The sequence below is a fragment of the Cyanistes caeruleus genome, chromosome 6, assembly GCF_971803275.1.
Source record: "Cyanistes caeruleus chromosome 6, bCyaCae1.hap1.1, whole genome shotgun sequence".
Taxonomy (NCBI): Eukaryota; Metazoa; Chordata; class Aves; order Passeriformes; family Paridae; genus Cyanistes; species Cyanistes caeruleus.
Genome location: NC_141706.1, coordinates 41448076 through 41463976, shown reverse-complemented (window position 1 = coordinate 41463976; position 15901 = coordinate 41448076). Strand labels below are relative to the sequence as shown.

Here is a 15901-nt window from a genome sequence, read left to right as displayed (position 1 = left end):
AATAATTTACAGGCACTTTTGTCCTAATGTATTTTACTAGCTGTTATGGACAGCTTCCTCTTAGTGTTTTGCAATGGGGAATTAGTGTGTATAACATGGCATTATGAGTTGTTTATTCTGAGTTAGTCATCTGATGCCCAGTACAGACCTGGATCTAGGTACGTGTGCTCATGCTAAACTGGTGTCCAACATGAGTGCCCTCAACCTTTTCTTCTGCTAGAATTCCCTCCTGATTATATCCCTTATAGAATTAGGGAACCCAGTAATCCTGTTATTTGGTGGTGTCACTTTATGCTTTATTAAAATGGATCCTAGTAATTACTAAATGGAAGTAAAACAGACATGTGACTAAGGAGCAAACTAATCATTAGTTCTAAAAACTGAACCAATATGATTGTTAAACATTCATGTTTCTGCCACATTCAACATGAGAAAGCCCTCCACAACTATTTTTCAAATGATTCTTGGTGTATTTCCTGAAATATAGAATTAATATTGGGAGTGGATGAAAGAGTAACTAATTTTCAGATTATTTCTCATCATTTTACTTAAAATGTGAGGGAATTCTGCTTTTTCAGGAGTAAACCACATACTTGGGAATACCTTATTTAAAATAGTACTCTTGATCAGAGATATGTTGTTTCCTGTTTCTGTGCAAAATGAAAATTATTTTTAAGCAATTATGTAGACTGGCATCTATCCTGAAGGAAGTGAAATAGTTTTTGAAAGCAGAGTAGAGGTATAAGGAAGTGAGAGTGATCTGTAGTCTCTTACCTTCATTAGATCTTTTGAGATCTCTTACCTCAGAAACAGAAGCTTTGCATGTAAGCAGTTTGCGTTGTGTAATCTGTAAAAAGATCAAAGACTCTTCTACATCTGTGTGGTCTATGAGTGAGGTACGTGACTGGTGACTGAGTCTCCTGAATTGATGTGATGCATCAGTGATGTGGAAACACGTCTGGTGGTAGACTCACAGAAATGGGGGGTTTGGGGCTTTGTTTTGTTTTGGTTTGGCTGTTTTATTAATACTATATGGAATTAGCTCTTGAATTGGCTTCCTTTCATCTTTCTTAAATTGGGAATCTGTTTTCCCAGACGTAGTACATGGCACAGAACTAGTAAGACTGCAGCTTCAGAAGCAGTCAATACTTGTGAGCAAGGGGCTCTTTAGATGTTTTTATGTTAAAGGAAGTAGAAAAAAACCTTGATTTTGTTAGTGATTCATCATCCTTTTTCTGCCTGTTTGCTGAAGGGCATGAAAGTTTCTGCTCCATTTCTCAACCTTCTTGGTGAGAAATGCAATCTGTTCGTGAAGTATCTACATAAATGGGTGCCTGTCAACAATCTGGCACTTGTTGTCACGTTCTTCTCCTAAACATTTCGCAGGAAGCTCCATAATTCTGCACTGGGGTGGACAGTGTTGAGCTGCACAGAGACTGTGTATAGGAACTGGGGGAGCCTTTCTGCTGAGGTCCCCTGTTGTCTTAGAGAAATGTGGCATTAATGGATCAGTGTAGATCTGAACTCTCAGCATGAAACAACTGAGAAGACAGAAACTCCAAGTTGTCTCCCTCAGTGCTTCTGCCCATGAAAGTTTTCAATTCAATAATGCAGTATATGCAGATGTGGTAGATGTGATAATATTTTTGTCACCAACAGGATGCAGAGACCAGTTCATATTCTGAGTCTCATTGTGATTTTATTACTATTACTTTTCTAAATGTTTCTGTTGAATTAGCCTCTTGATCTACATGGTAGAGCAGTCAGCTATACAAGTGTGCTTTGATTTGCACGGCACATTGACTTTTAGGATTTTTATGTGACCAAATTGAGCATTTTCTCAATTTCTGCATTTTTCTACTTATTCTTTCTTTACAGCTTCTTGACTCTACATTGTCTTCAGTGCATTGGAAGTTGTAATAGAATATTCACAAAATGCCGAGGAAATAATAGTAAAAAAGTGTCTTTTTAGAGAAGACACGTTATATTTGAGCAACAAGGGTTATTTTAAATTAAGGTAGTCTTTATATGGTATAGAAATCAGCTTCCAGCACATAATCAATATATTTTTGGTAACCCATTGCATGTGGTAATTCAGAATAAAGTATTCCTATAGAAATTTCCATGAAAAATAAAATAAAATAAAATAAATAAAATTTTTTATGGAAATGGAGATAGTTGTATTTGTATCTTGTTATAGAACAAATAGATTTACACTAATTATGCTAAAGTCCTTTGTTTGGAAAAACTGCTATTCTGTGGGTAACAAGTCCTTTATAAAACATTTATGTACATCAAGCATAGTAAAAATGTAAAAGAAATAATGAATACTGTAAATAAAGAATGATGCTGCCCACAGTAAAGCATTAAGAAGCTTAACTGATGTTAGGAATGTACCAAATGGTGATAGTTCTCTGAGGTCATATCTAAAAATATATTTATAAATAAACTGAAATGAGAATACAGGCTCAAGTATTGGCCCAAAATCACATAAACTTTTCAGTTGTTTAATTGCATGCTTCCTGATACAGTTTGAACTGTGCCAAATCACATTCTTTCTCGCCTTTCAAGATTTCTTCAGTTTCCCCTTTGCCTTTTCAAATCAAGATGTTTGTTCATCTGTCATTTGTGTGTTTTTCTGAACCTGTGACAAATGGGTTTGACCTGAGCCTGACTTGGGTAGTACTGCAGCATAAGCAGCATCAAGTTTATTTGTACTATTCCTTGTATTTTCTGACCCTTTTCCTTCCTTTGTAACTGAAGACTGATTGCCTGAGAAAAATGAAAAAGAAGGAAAGAAAGGAAAGGAAATAGTTTGTTGCCTAGCCTTGCTGTTTGTCTACCTGGCAAGTGCAAATGCAGTTACTGGCAAGGTCTAGGGTGAGTCACCATTTCTGAGATGTCTTAAGCACAGAATGTGACATCCTGGATTGAGGTGGAGATGCCACTGCTGCTGGAGCTAGCTGCACCTCCTGTGTGTACTCAGATGTTGCTACCTATATTCTACATACCTTAGTGTAAACTTTGATTAAACTCCGGTGTTTGTGTTACTGTGTAGTTACTCTAGTGGTGTATATGTGCAGAAGGTCTTGGAACGCTAACTCATGTTTCTTACAACAAAAACCTGAAGTCTTGTGGTGTTTTCTTTATGCATGAGAGTAATATTTTGATGGCATTGGTAAACAGAGCTTTTAAAAAATGTCTTGAGTTTTGCAAGTGAGTTAATAATGACTGCCACAACTAAATGAAAATTTAGGCAGTCCTCTAGATGAAACATTGGCTTTTCAGTGTCATGACTTTGCTGTGTTCTGACCTCTGTAGAGAAAGGAAATTCTGACTTCTAAAAATAAAATGCACTGTTATTTTAAGAGTATAAAAGAAAAATGTTTCAGTTTGGTTAATGTGATTGTTTCAAAAGTTTTGTTCATTTATATCTTTATACTAAAAAAGTGGTATTGATGTAAGCCTATTTATTTACTTATTTATTTATGCACATGTTAGGCTCAGGTGTCAACAGTCTTGTTTAGGTTAGGTCAAGGTTACTTGTGTTATAGCCAGTTAAGTTAACAAATATTCAGTGTGACTCAGCTTCTCCACATACTGTGAAGACATTGTTTAGCCCACAGCCCTTATGTGTGCTCGATCAATATCTTTGTGCTGTAAAAGACTTCCAGGTTTTATCAAAGTTCTTGTTGCAGGTGCTGTTATGGTAATCACTAAGGGCTTCTAAAAATGTAACTAATCTAGAAGGAAAAAAACAGTCATTGCTAAAAAAGACAACTAAATTTCATTTCAAGGAAATTTTCAATGATTACTGAAAACAAAAATAAAAAAAAACAACTCTCATGACTTCCTGGAATAAACAGACACTAACCCTTACAGAAGATGCGCAAAATTGTAGTAACATACAGAAAGACAGAAACAGGAGGATGGGTTTTTTTTTCTTTTTCACTCTAAGCAGTGAGAATCCAGCTTGCCTGCATGTTACAATTTTTTTATGTAGAAAGAAGTATTTTTGCAAATTATCTCATCAACAGACTTTTTTGACTGTTGGACTACATTACTAATTGCAATGCAATGTTATCATTGTTTAGAGTATCTGGTTTCCAGTTCTTCCAGGTAAAGTTCTTCAGGTGGAAGAGATTTATTTCTCATGTGGTTTTCATTTGGCACAGCTACTATGCTAACCTTTCAAATCCATAATTCTTAAACCAAACAGGTGAAGAGTTGTCTCACCTTAGAGAGTCTTTTATTTCTTTGAAGTTAATTTCCATTCTAAATTGTGGTTTACCAGAAAAGAAGGAGGCTGAGTAGGTTGTCCATTCAGATAATTGTGTATGTGATTTATTATTATTAATTAATTTTTGAAAGCTTCACAATTCAGTTTGGAAATATGTTAGCATCTAGATATATCAGGTCTTGGGAAGTTTCATTCTCTAATAATAAAAGTGATCGATTTTTCACAATAAACAGAGTTTTAAATATAACTAATCTTTTCTTTTGTCATCTTCTCTTTGATCCTTCTTTCATGAACTCTTAATGACAGCATGGTTATGGATGTACCAGCTCGTATTTACATGTGGAGGGACCAATGCCATTGAAATTACTGACTGATGCGATGGATAGAGGATTAATGAATTATTGAATACTTATAATTAGATGTTCTAGTTATTGAAATTTGAGTCTGCTTTTTTTTTTTTTTGTGGTGTCACTTGAAGGCTTTTTAATTGAAAATCCATAATTTGCACAATCACTTGGCTTTTATACGATTATTGGTAAAATATTTTGGTGGATTTTCTTGAGATGTTTAGAGCTGCTAAGGGTAAAAACACTTCAATGCTTGCTTCTGTTTTGCATCTGCTGAGGAAAGATTAGTGCTGAGGTTCCTTTTATCCTGTGTTTTATGGATGATCTGTTGCCAAAGTGCCCACAATCTGAGCAATAACAAATTATTACTTGAGATCCTGATCAGCAGTCTTTTTTCATCTGAAAACATAATTTTATTTTGTATTTCTTTAAAGCCTTATGGGTAGATAATCATGATGTAATATTTTTAGAAAATGGAAGAAGCACACATTTCAGTGTGCTTACTACAGGTGACTTCAAATGCTAGTAACACTTCCTTTTTTTTTACCACAAAAGCTACTACAGTATCACATAAGGCATTTTCTATATGAATGTTTAGATGGCATTTTTTAATGCTCAGTGTTTGGAATAAAAGTCTTTTACTTGCCTGTTGCAGTTTCACTTGTTAGTAAATTTATATTTTCACTTATATCTACTCATATTTTGTTTCTCCTTATTGGTGGAAAGGGCTTGGTTAAAACAAAGCTGGAGAACTCATTTTAGAGGGTTTCCCTTTACATTTTCTTAAACCAAGACAGGAGGGTATCTAATAAAAAACATTGAGACTGGGGGTAGACTTGAGCCAATATAGAAATTTTGCAAAATTTTAAATCTCTAACCTAGAATTGCTGGATCATGTTAAAAAGCTAAATATTTGTTATTTGTTAAAAACTATTTGTTACAATATTTGTAGTTATAAAATATTTGTTAAAATTATTTGTTAAAAATATTTGTGAAGAGGGGAAGGCAGGACACATTTGAAATACACAGCCAAACCATGGCAGTTAACTAAGTTGTTATGTTGTGAAGGTCATTTATCCAGTTTCACTTGTAAACTAAAGCACCTTTGATTGAACCACTCTGAAAGGCCATTAAAGTGAATCATTTTACTTCACACTTGGAGTAGGCAAACAAGGTGTTTATGGACAGCTTTGATGTCTTAATGGCTATTGATGACTTGTTAAGCAGCTAGAAATACATCCTGTTTCTGTACTATGTGTAAGCCAGTCTTCCACTTCTGGTTCTTACAGATGTAGTGTATTTCCTCATGATGGCAATTAAAATGACCATTCAACTCTGGTAATTCTGCTTTGAGTAGCTATTATACTGAAATTATTATTAATATTAATATTAATATTCTTTTTATTAGTGTTGGAGAACTTTGCTCCGATACCATAGTTTCCCTGTTTTGCCTCGTGTTTAGCAATGCTGAATGTTGTTTATGGAGGTGCAATACCAAGCAGCATCGTGGCTTCTTTTTGTTTACTTTGGTGTGTGCATATCAGCATTATTGGTGGCAGGAGTAAGCTTAGCTGAGGGAATTTTTGTCACTGTTGCAACAATTGGTCCTTATACAATGTTTGAAGAATCCCACCGTCAAAATGACTTTGTTGTGAAAGTAGTGTATCTGGGGAAAACTAATTCAAACAGAATATATTTCTTGTATGTAATTTGTCAAAAAATGCTGTGGTTGAATTTACTTTTTTCTAGAGAATATAGTAACTTTTATCTCATGGTGCATATAATTCTACATACATTGTATATGTAATACTGCAAATACTTTTTTTTTAGGTAGAAAAAGCGGAAGTGTTTGAAAAGAGCAAATGGAATGGGAATATAGAGAGCAAACAATTTAAATCATAATGAATTTAGAGGGAAATGCCTGTGGTATTTCTGAAATCCACTGAAATGAGAAAAATCTTGCAGTTTTTCAAAAGGATCAGCAGCTCTCATTTGGAAGAATAGTATTTCACTACTTCTAAAAAAGAAAATTCTTAGGAATGCCACTGTGTTTCTATAACCTTAAAACATACCAGTTTATTTCTTTGGCTGTACTTGTCATTGTTTTTTTTAATGCATGTTGCCAAAATATGGAGTAGTGCATTGTTGTAAAATTGAGTCGATTCTTTTGTAACATAGAAAGGGTTTCTTGGTTGTGTTTTCAGAACAAAGTCTTAGTTCTTTAGGCTGGTGAAGGAAAAAAAGTTACCTGGACAATAATCTCCAGTGTAAAACCTCAGAGTTTTTAAAAACCTTTTATAATTTAAACAGGATTTAATCTGATTTTCAAGTGCCAGTTTCTCTGCAATGAAACAAATGATTATGATTAAATTTTGAAATACTGTTTTGAAACATTGTTTTACGTGCCTGGTAACTTCAGTCTCAAACAAGAAATATTTCATATTGAGTTGTCGCTTAAGCATTGCATTTTAGGCAGAGCTGAAATATATTTCTTTTGGCTTGAAAGCATCTTTTGGGCAGACATCTGGGGAGAGATCATATAATCATGGAATAATACAATGAAGACTAGAAGTCTTCATAGAAGTGCACTCCAGAGGACATCTAGTCCAAACACCTGCTCCAGATCTAATTAAATTATCTTACTCAGGAACTTGTGTGAGGAAAAAGTTACCAGCAGTGGCTGCAGGAAACATTTATTCTGTCTCATTTCCTAGTGGACACTGCATTGTTCACAGGAAGAGAACAGCAAATGAGCTTACTTGCTTGGGGGAAGAAACATTTTCGGAATCTAGTGATAAATATTTTTATAGAAGAAAAAGTATATATCCTATTTGATACCAGTCTGAGGAGTAGTCCAGTCTGCCCTCAAAATTTCACTCTGCATTAATAGTGTTTTATAGTTTTGTGTTTTACAGTTATGTGCTTTACAACATAGTAAATTCTCATGGGTTTGTATTTGCAGTTTCCCGAATGTGGTTTTTATGGAATGTACGACAAAATCTTGCTCTTCCGCCATGACCCTACCTCTGAAAACATTCTTCAGTTGGTGAAATCAGCTGCAGATATCCAAGAAGGAGACCTAGTTGAAGTTGTCTTATCAGGTAACTAAAAACCAATGAAAATTGCTGTCATTCTTTTTCAAATGAAAATATCCAGAGTAGTTTTCTCCCAGTTAGATTTTGACCCAGCATAGGTGAGAGTCCATACAACCAAAATTTCCTTTTTCTTGATTCCTTTCTCAGACGTATATAGGCATATTATGCCTTTTTTTTTTTTTTTTTTTGTTGCCCTATATATTTTGTAACAATCCCTTTCATCCATATTACTGGTTAAGCAACAGGTTAATGTTAAAAAGCCTTTTGCTTTATGTTGAGTGCTATGAAAATGTCCACTGGAAATAAATTGCTTTTTCAAAGCCCTGCATAATTATGCTTGCCAAGACTGCTCTGACTCTTCACTTGATTTATTTCTTTAAAATTATTAGAGGAAGGGGAGAGCACAATTATGTGGCTCAAATACAGAGGAAGTCTGAGGATGTCATTAGGTGTCAGTAGGGCTCATCAAAAGGTTAGATGTAGGAAGACATGAGCTGTGTGACTAGGAATGGTGCAAAGTTTGAATGGGTGTGCAATAGAGTGAATGCTGGAGCTGTAAAGATGTAAAGATAATTATTTGGCAAGTAAAACTTGGAAGATGGAATCTTTGCTGTTGGAACATGCAGTTAGAGCATCTGGTAAGATGCTTAAAAGTACAGAGACATGTATGCCATATGAAAGCAAAAGTTGCAACTGTAGAAGAGTGTAGGATTAGTGAAGAGAAAGGCCAAGTTCTAATGAATACTGAAAAGAGTGGAAGTAAGAGTTAGCTCACATAATTTAAGCCAACTGAGCTTTTAAACATAGTTTTCTTATGTAGGATTCTATTCCATATTCTTTGATTAGAATAGGAAAAAGTGAAATAAGGAATAATGTGTGTCTTTCCTGTAAGTCATTGTTCATCTTTTCCATATTAGGAAACAAGTTTTTCTCTTTCAAAAAGATACCAGTAACCTGAACTGAATGTTTCCCACAGAACATAATCACCCTACATCAGTAATTGTGATGCAGTGAAAAAAATTAACTAGGACTTGAGTGCTTTATTTGATATGTTGTTTATATGCTTTTGAAGTGTAGATCACATACTTTCTAGTTTGCCAGAATTAGGCAAATAGCTGTTTAAATCTTTAGTAGCAAAGGACAGCAAATGAAACTTCTAATATGTCATGGCCTGACTTATGGCATTATTTCTAATGAAAACCTTTAGTTAGATTTCTCAAATTAAAAGCTTTTCCTCAATAAACACTTGAAAGCATTAGTGTCCTCCCCCATGTGAGCTTCAACTAAGTGCAGCAACTCATTTTTGCAGACAATTCCTGTGTCATGTAAAAGGGGGGAAATATTCCCAGTTCTGCAACACTGAAAACAAGAAAGAACTATACAAACAATCTGGAATGTTTAGGGAATTATTCAAACTAATGCAGGAAGTTTTTAATTGAAAAATATTCAGACATTGGTAAAAATTATTATGGATTTTGGCAATAGTGCATACCAAAGTAGCTGTAGATGGGATATCTCCTTTTTAATTGAAGGATGAAATCTAAATACAGGGCCATAAGAAGTATTTTTCTTTGTTTAATAATATACATTGAAAAATTATTCTGAAGAGATTAAAAAAACCTGAAAACAGAAGAGATTTGCCTTCAGCACTATAGTGTATGATCTTGAGTGGTGGAAGGACAAATTAAATACGTGTTCATATGCTGAACTGATTGAAGAGTTTTATTTCTAGCCTTCATTATAGAGAACTAAACAGAAAATACATTCTAAAGTTCTGTAAATTCAAGGTATATTATGGTAATTGTTTTTGAATGTCATGTCCAAAAGAGGCAGTAGAATACACTGTTACTGCTATGGTTTTGCTGCTGAAAATTCCTTGTGCTTTGGGTCAGCATCCCCTGAGGCACTGATATCTGATGTCAAGCGCTGTACTGATCGACCACATTCATTTTTTATTGCTCAGGTCAATGCTGGTCAGAGCAGAGAAAGCTGAACTGTCAGTCCTCATATTCAGGGTTATACAATCAGTAGTATGCATTTTCTATTTCTCACTGTAGTTTACTTAAAACTTTATTAAAAAAGCTGGACCACCCATAGTATTTCTTTCTTTAAATATATATATATATTTATATTTTTTTTCCCCTTCCCCCTATTGCACTTAAGTTCTTGGCAGTTTAAGGATTAGTAAATATGATTATTTCCTGGTTTAGAGCTTATATTGCAAGTTTGTGAAAGAGCTGAAGATTATCTACAGAAATTTGGAGGGGAGGAGTGTTGCTCGCTGTAGCTGACGCACCTTAGTCTGTTCTAGTGAAGAAAATTGTTCCTGCAGATGTTATGCAATATAACTGAAACAGTTTGTGTTAGAGCAAAAGATTTCTGGTGAAACATGAGCAATTTACTCAGCTCATATTGCAGCCTGCTGTGCTTTTGTATTCTTAATGAACATTATTACTTGCATTTTGCATTGGTGCAATACAATGTAGTATTTTTAATGGACTGCAAGAATCAAGTCATGTGCTGAACAAATGTTGTGTGTGTGTCTGCTGACTCTTCCAGAGGAGATAAGCACAGGCTGTTGCAGTCAGCTAGATGAATTGTGGTTCAGTGCCAATATAGATTCTGGCTTTTTGGAACTGAAAGGTCAGGCATTATTATAAGAGTGGAAGCAAAACTGTGTGTTGAGTGTATGAGATTTGGTTAGCTGCACACTCAAAGAGGAAAAAGGAACTTTAATTTTGAATGTAGTAGCCCCAATAAATATGGGTTTAGTTTTACTTCTATTATTTTCTTCCTTTTATTTTATGTATTTTTAAAATATCTGTTTGAACAGTTTTTTTATGGGATTCTAATAATGTTTGTATAGGAATATGGGAACACTTGAGGAATGTATTAGAACCAAAATTTTGTATGTTGAATACATTTGGTTTATTAGGCTGCACTCCTGGGCATTCATTGAACAGTATCACTAATACCCTTCTGGCAGTAACATATAACTCACCAGGTTTCTGTTTTCTTAGCTGTATATTTTTTATTTAATTTTTTCTTCAAAATATTGAAAGGTTCAGCTTGTCTTCAGATGCACAAAGGAGGAAAATTCTTTACTGCTTCTGTGGAAATCTCCATTTGTGTATTCATTGCATCCAACATATACTTAGTTCTATTGCATGTCAGACTAAAAAGGATCTAAATCTTTGGAGAAAAACGATTTTATCAAAGTATATTTGTAGGAATATACTTTTTATTAGAATATCATCAAAAATTAGTAGGCAGCCCAAAATCAGGAAGCAAGGTACAGAAGTTGCAGTCAAAGTTACACTTAAAGATGGCTGGAAATGAGTAGTCACACATTCATAAATGCTGCAAGGAATAGAAACCAGAAATTGCATCTTTTTAGAGCTCTCTCTCTCTCTCACTCTAAAATGAAGTCTTATTGTTTGCTCAAGAGAAGAAGGCATATTTATGTAAAGTGAGTTTAAGTTGAAAAATGCCCTTCAGTCTTGATGTGATGAAGTAGTGTTTGCTGAAATCTTCAACTGGGCCTCTGAAAAGTTAACTTTCTTGTTCCACTCATGACATAAAGGAGGCAAACATTAATTACCAGAATAGCATAATATAAAATTCATAATAAATTTTAACAGAATGGATTATTTTTGCTGTGATAAACTGTCTTCCTTAAGTTAACACCTAGGTTTTTGGAGATCTTGTGTTGTTTTGACTAGCTTATAAAAATAATTTATTTCAACTCCAATTTGTTGATGCCAATGAATTGATATTAATGATACGTGCTGTCCTTCGTACCCTTTCTTTGCAGAGAAGTTAAATAGTTAACAGGTTTTTACTTAGTTACATGAGATCTGGAAAGTAGATGAGTTTGGCTCCTTTCTGAAATTAATGATGTGTTGGAGATATTATTTAAAGCTGTCTGTACTTGCAATTGCCACCCTTCATTTGTGTATCTGTGACTTTTTTCAGAATAATTGTATTTGTTGTTTTCCCTTAAATGGAGGCACAGACTCTATAGAACAAGCTGACAGATGAGAATTGCTGTTATTCTGTACATCTGTATTCTCTTTTTGAGTTCTGTTTTTTTGAAGGAAACAATTACTTTAGATGTCTTTAGACTTGTTTTTGTCAGCACAGTTTGTCCTCTTCTGCACCTTGTTCATGAAGTTTATTAAAAACTGCTGTGTAAATTTGCCAAGTCTATTCACAGTATAGAAGAAAAAAAATTATTTACGGTTTTAATACTGGTTTGTTTATAAAAATTCTATCTTGTTTTTACTGGGCAAAGTTACATTGAGATGTAAGAGGTTTTTGTCTGCTGCTTGAAAGCAGGCAGTGAAACGTTAGCATCTTGTGTGAATTAGTGGAATGTACTTCATCTGCTTGCTGTGAGCAGTTGTGCTCGACTTGGCAGGATTCCTGAAGCAAGAAAGTTAAATAGCAGCTATTTTACGTTCCCTTGCTGAGCTGATGAGGGCAGGAATTGATCCACTGCTTTTGTTAAGAAGCTGTTTCTGTTGTAATATCACAGAGATTGTAGATCACCTGGTTGTTAGATGTGGATCTTTAGTTTTGACTCAGTGCAGTTTATACTGCCTGTGATAAAATATACTGGGCTGAATAAAAGCTGTGGATAGCTATACAATTACAGTAAATGCCATTTATCAACACAAAACTGGGTTGTAGTGTTAGTTCAACTTGAGATGAAACACTATGATATCTCTGAACATAATGTTATAGTACTTATGTAGTTGGTCACAGTTTGTGAATTTGCTTTGCTGTGATTGAAGAGCATCCTTCTCTTGGTGCCTTCATGGCTGTGTTAACGTGCTTTTTTTTGGTGTCTTGACAAATACAAATATCTTTATTCTGTCCAAGATGAAATCTTGAACAGTTTTTCTTCCTCTGTGTTCTTTCAATTTTCTCTAGCTGTCATTTTTCTTATTTCTATAGCGATAAGGCTAATTCATGGTTAGGTTTAAGTGGATTGATCTTGTATTCCTCACTGTTTGTTAGTCTAACATCGTTCTTGGGTCATGAATTTCAGATAGATGACTGTGTTTGAAGTTGTCAGGCTGGAAAGATTCTTCCCTTTTTTGTTTATGTTTGCCTCATTGACTTCTTTTCCATATAGTGTTAATTTCTGGACAGTGCCTATATATGAGAGGTCACTGTTCCATTGCTACCCAACAGATCAAACATCCAACCTTATGCGTCTCTAATTGTCTGATTTTTTGAGAGAATACATTTTCGGTTTGTGTGCTCTTGAATGAAATTGTCGGTTCATTTGAGATATTTCACTTGGTTTTCCAGGATTAATACAAACACTTTCAGTCCAATGTTCATAAAGAAATTATTCTTTCACAAGAGAGCAGGGTAAATGCTCAAATGGATAATGTTTATGACTTAGGAAGCAAAGGGTAGAAGTGCATGCTGTTGCCACAGTGGAAGCAGGTTAGCAGCGAGGTGCTTAAGTCTGTGCTGTTAAATACATTCATGAATGATCTAGAAAGCATTACTAGTAAAGTGTCAGGTGTAGCAGCAGAACAGAAAATGGCTTGTAATGTCACTGCCCTTGTGTCATCTACCTTTGCACCTTCTCTGCTTCAGAGAATGCTGATGTTGCTTTCAGAACTCCTCTTTTAAAGACAGGATTCCAGGCTTAGTAGATTTTTGTCTGATCCAGTAATTCGTATGTTTTTGTATTCCTATCACATGCTTTCACTGAAAAGAGACATATTTCATGTTGCACCATTTTACCAGGCCTCACCTCAATAAGTTGTACAGCCAGCATTCCAAGAAAGGTGGAATTGAAGCTGATTAGCTACATTAATTGCAGTTAATGCATTAAAAAAATGCCTACCAGCTTACAAAGTGGACCAAATTAAGTCTTGATTTTATTTGTATGTTATATTTATTTTAAAGCCTCTGGAGTTTAAGAAATCCTTATTAAAGGGCTTAATTTATTATTTATTTTTATTATTTAATTTTTTAAAAATTCTTAAAGTATTCTTAGTTCAGTGAGGCAATTTTTTTTACCTTTCTTATTAATTTTTACTCAGTTTTTAAAATATGATACATATCACATTTACCCTTTTGAAAGAGATTTTAGATACCATAATTTTGACCGAGTTTAACGCAGTCCACTTAGTAACAGTAACTCAATATGTTACTCAAGATTTATACTTCAGCTGCCCCCATGTCAGCTGATCTTGTCTTAAAAGACTAGAGGTGATGAATCAAACTTGGAGCCTGCAGTATTTTGTCCAGTATTTCAATGGATATTTCTGTGCTCATTTAGACTTAAATGCAATGCTGTCATCTGATTAGCATTTGGAATCAATATGGAAAGCTTATAATTAAAAAGGCGTTGATGGAAAAAAGTGCATGATAATAAAAAACATATTTTCACCAAAGGATATATCAACTCTGTTTACTGTTTTACAAATTTATTTATTATTTAGCCTTTCATTGCATCTATGGTATATCTGTAAATTATTTCACAGGATGTGTCTTTAATAGCACTTGAACTTTTCTTAGAGTAGTAAAGTCCAAATTTCTTTTTGTGCACCTCATCACTAAAAATCTTCAAGCATATACCTTCAATATGTGTGTATTTATTTATTTAAAAATCTATATATGTAGCTGAAGTTTATATTATTTTCCTTCTGCGGTCTAATGTATTGTCTTTTGCACACCTGGGGTGTGTGCACCTCACCTTGGAGACCACTGCTATAGGCTCAGTGAAGCTGTATATTAGGAGAAAAAAAATTCATTTCTTTATGGAATTTTATTTTAATATTTGGGTAAGAAAACTTCAATTTATTTTTTTTTCTCCTTTTCCCAGTTCTTCATATTTTGCTGGTTGTTTTTTCTACTGATGCAGATTTAATTATAAAAGTGTCACCATGCAAAGAATTCTCTTTTCCTCACCAGATGCCATACCCTTTCATAAAATAATTACCTCCCCAGTTTATTCTCACTAGCTGCAAATTTAAAGGGGAGCAAGCCTTGCTTCAGCCAAGCAGAAAACTCTTTGATTTGTCACACAAGATTTTGTTTGATTGATTTGTTTAATAGTTTCTTTGACTAGTACATGCTTGATGAAACATTTGTATCAGTGTGTTTGTTAAATGAAAGAGGTGATCTTGAATAGAGAGTAGCTATAAATGATTCAGCACATTATAAAATAGAGGGTAATGCACTTGGAATAACTTGTCCATCAGACAATTTATTTACATGGTCAGCAGTATATTCTACATACATTTTCCTGATGTATGTCAGGAAAATGTATGTATGAAATATGGCTTATGTGAAAAACACATCTTTCCATATCACTATTGGACTTGTTGAATTTATTTCCATTGGCCGACTGCTGGCCTTGATTTTGAGAGAGCAAATAGAAATACACCTTCTTATAGTAATTTCCAATCAATTATGTTTGCAGCCCTTTGTGGTAAGATACACATCCTCTAGGAAGTGCTTGAGGTTTGTAGCTAAAAGAGGTCTGAGCACAAACAAGCAAAACTCCTTCCCTTGGGAAATATAACAATTTGAAATGGCAGCTAAGGAGAAGGATACTGAGGAACTGACACAGATTGCAGTCTGCTGGTTTTTATATCTCAAAGGTAGTGTGACTCAAGCCTGGAGATATTGCCATTCCAGCTGAAATCTGGCTCACTCTGGTTTTTAAAGGGGCCCCAAGAATGTTTCTGTTGACATAGTTAAGATGTGACTTGTTGCCAAAAAGAAGTTTGGAGAGCTTTTCTGCTTCTTAGGACATGAAGACTCCTATCACTGTAAATTGGTAGTGCAGAAGGTTATTCTGCATCAGTTGTTTGTGTCCTTGGTTTTTTTTGTTGTTGCTTTTTTTTTTGCTTCCTCCTCTTCTTGAGTCCAGTAAACTCTTACTCATTTCCTCTCCAAACAAAGCAATTCCAGGCTTTTAATCTCTCCTTATACGTAAGTCTCTTCTATGCCTCTAGTGGTTTTCCTCATGTCACAGCAACTGAACACAGAGTGTCATGTGGGGAGTATTAGTATCACCATTTCCTAGTGTTCATTTCTAGTTATTTATGTGCATAGGTGAAATATTAGGTAATCATGTTGTGAGTAGAACCCTTCTGCTGTCTTTAGTGAGCAATTAAACATTTCGCTTATGTAATTTTGACCTTCTGATCTACCTGGCCAGGCATTGGAAATTTCTGTGATGA

General features: G+C 34.5%; 1 protein-coding gene across 2 annotated transcripts in view; it reads left to right on the top strand.

Moving 5' to 3' along the window:
* PRKD1 (protein kinase D1) overlaps positions 1-15901 on the top strand; it is a 116455-nt gene that overhangs the window by 49750 nt on the left and 50804 nt on the right. For both annotated transcript variants that reach the window (XM_086891737.1, XM_086891735.1), the window contains exon 2: positions 7550-7688. In XM_086891737.1, coding sequence (XP_086747863.1) covers positions 7550-7688 — 139 coding nt within the window. The remainder of the gene's footprint in view (positions 1-7549; positions 7689-15901) is intronic.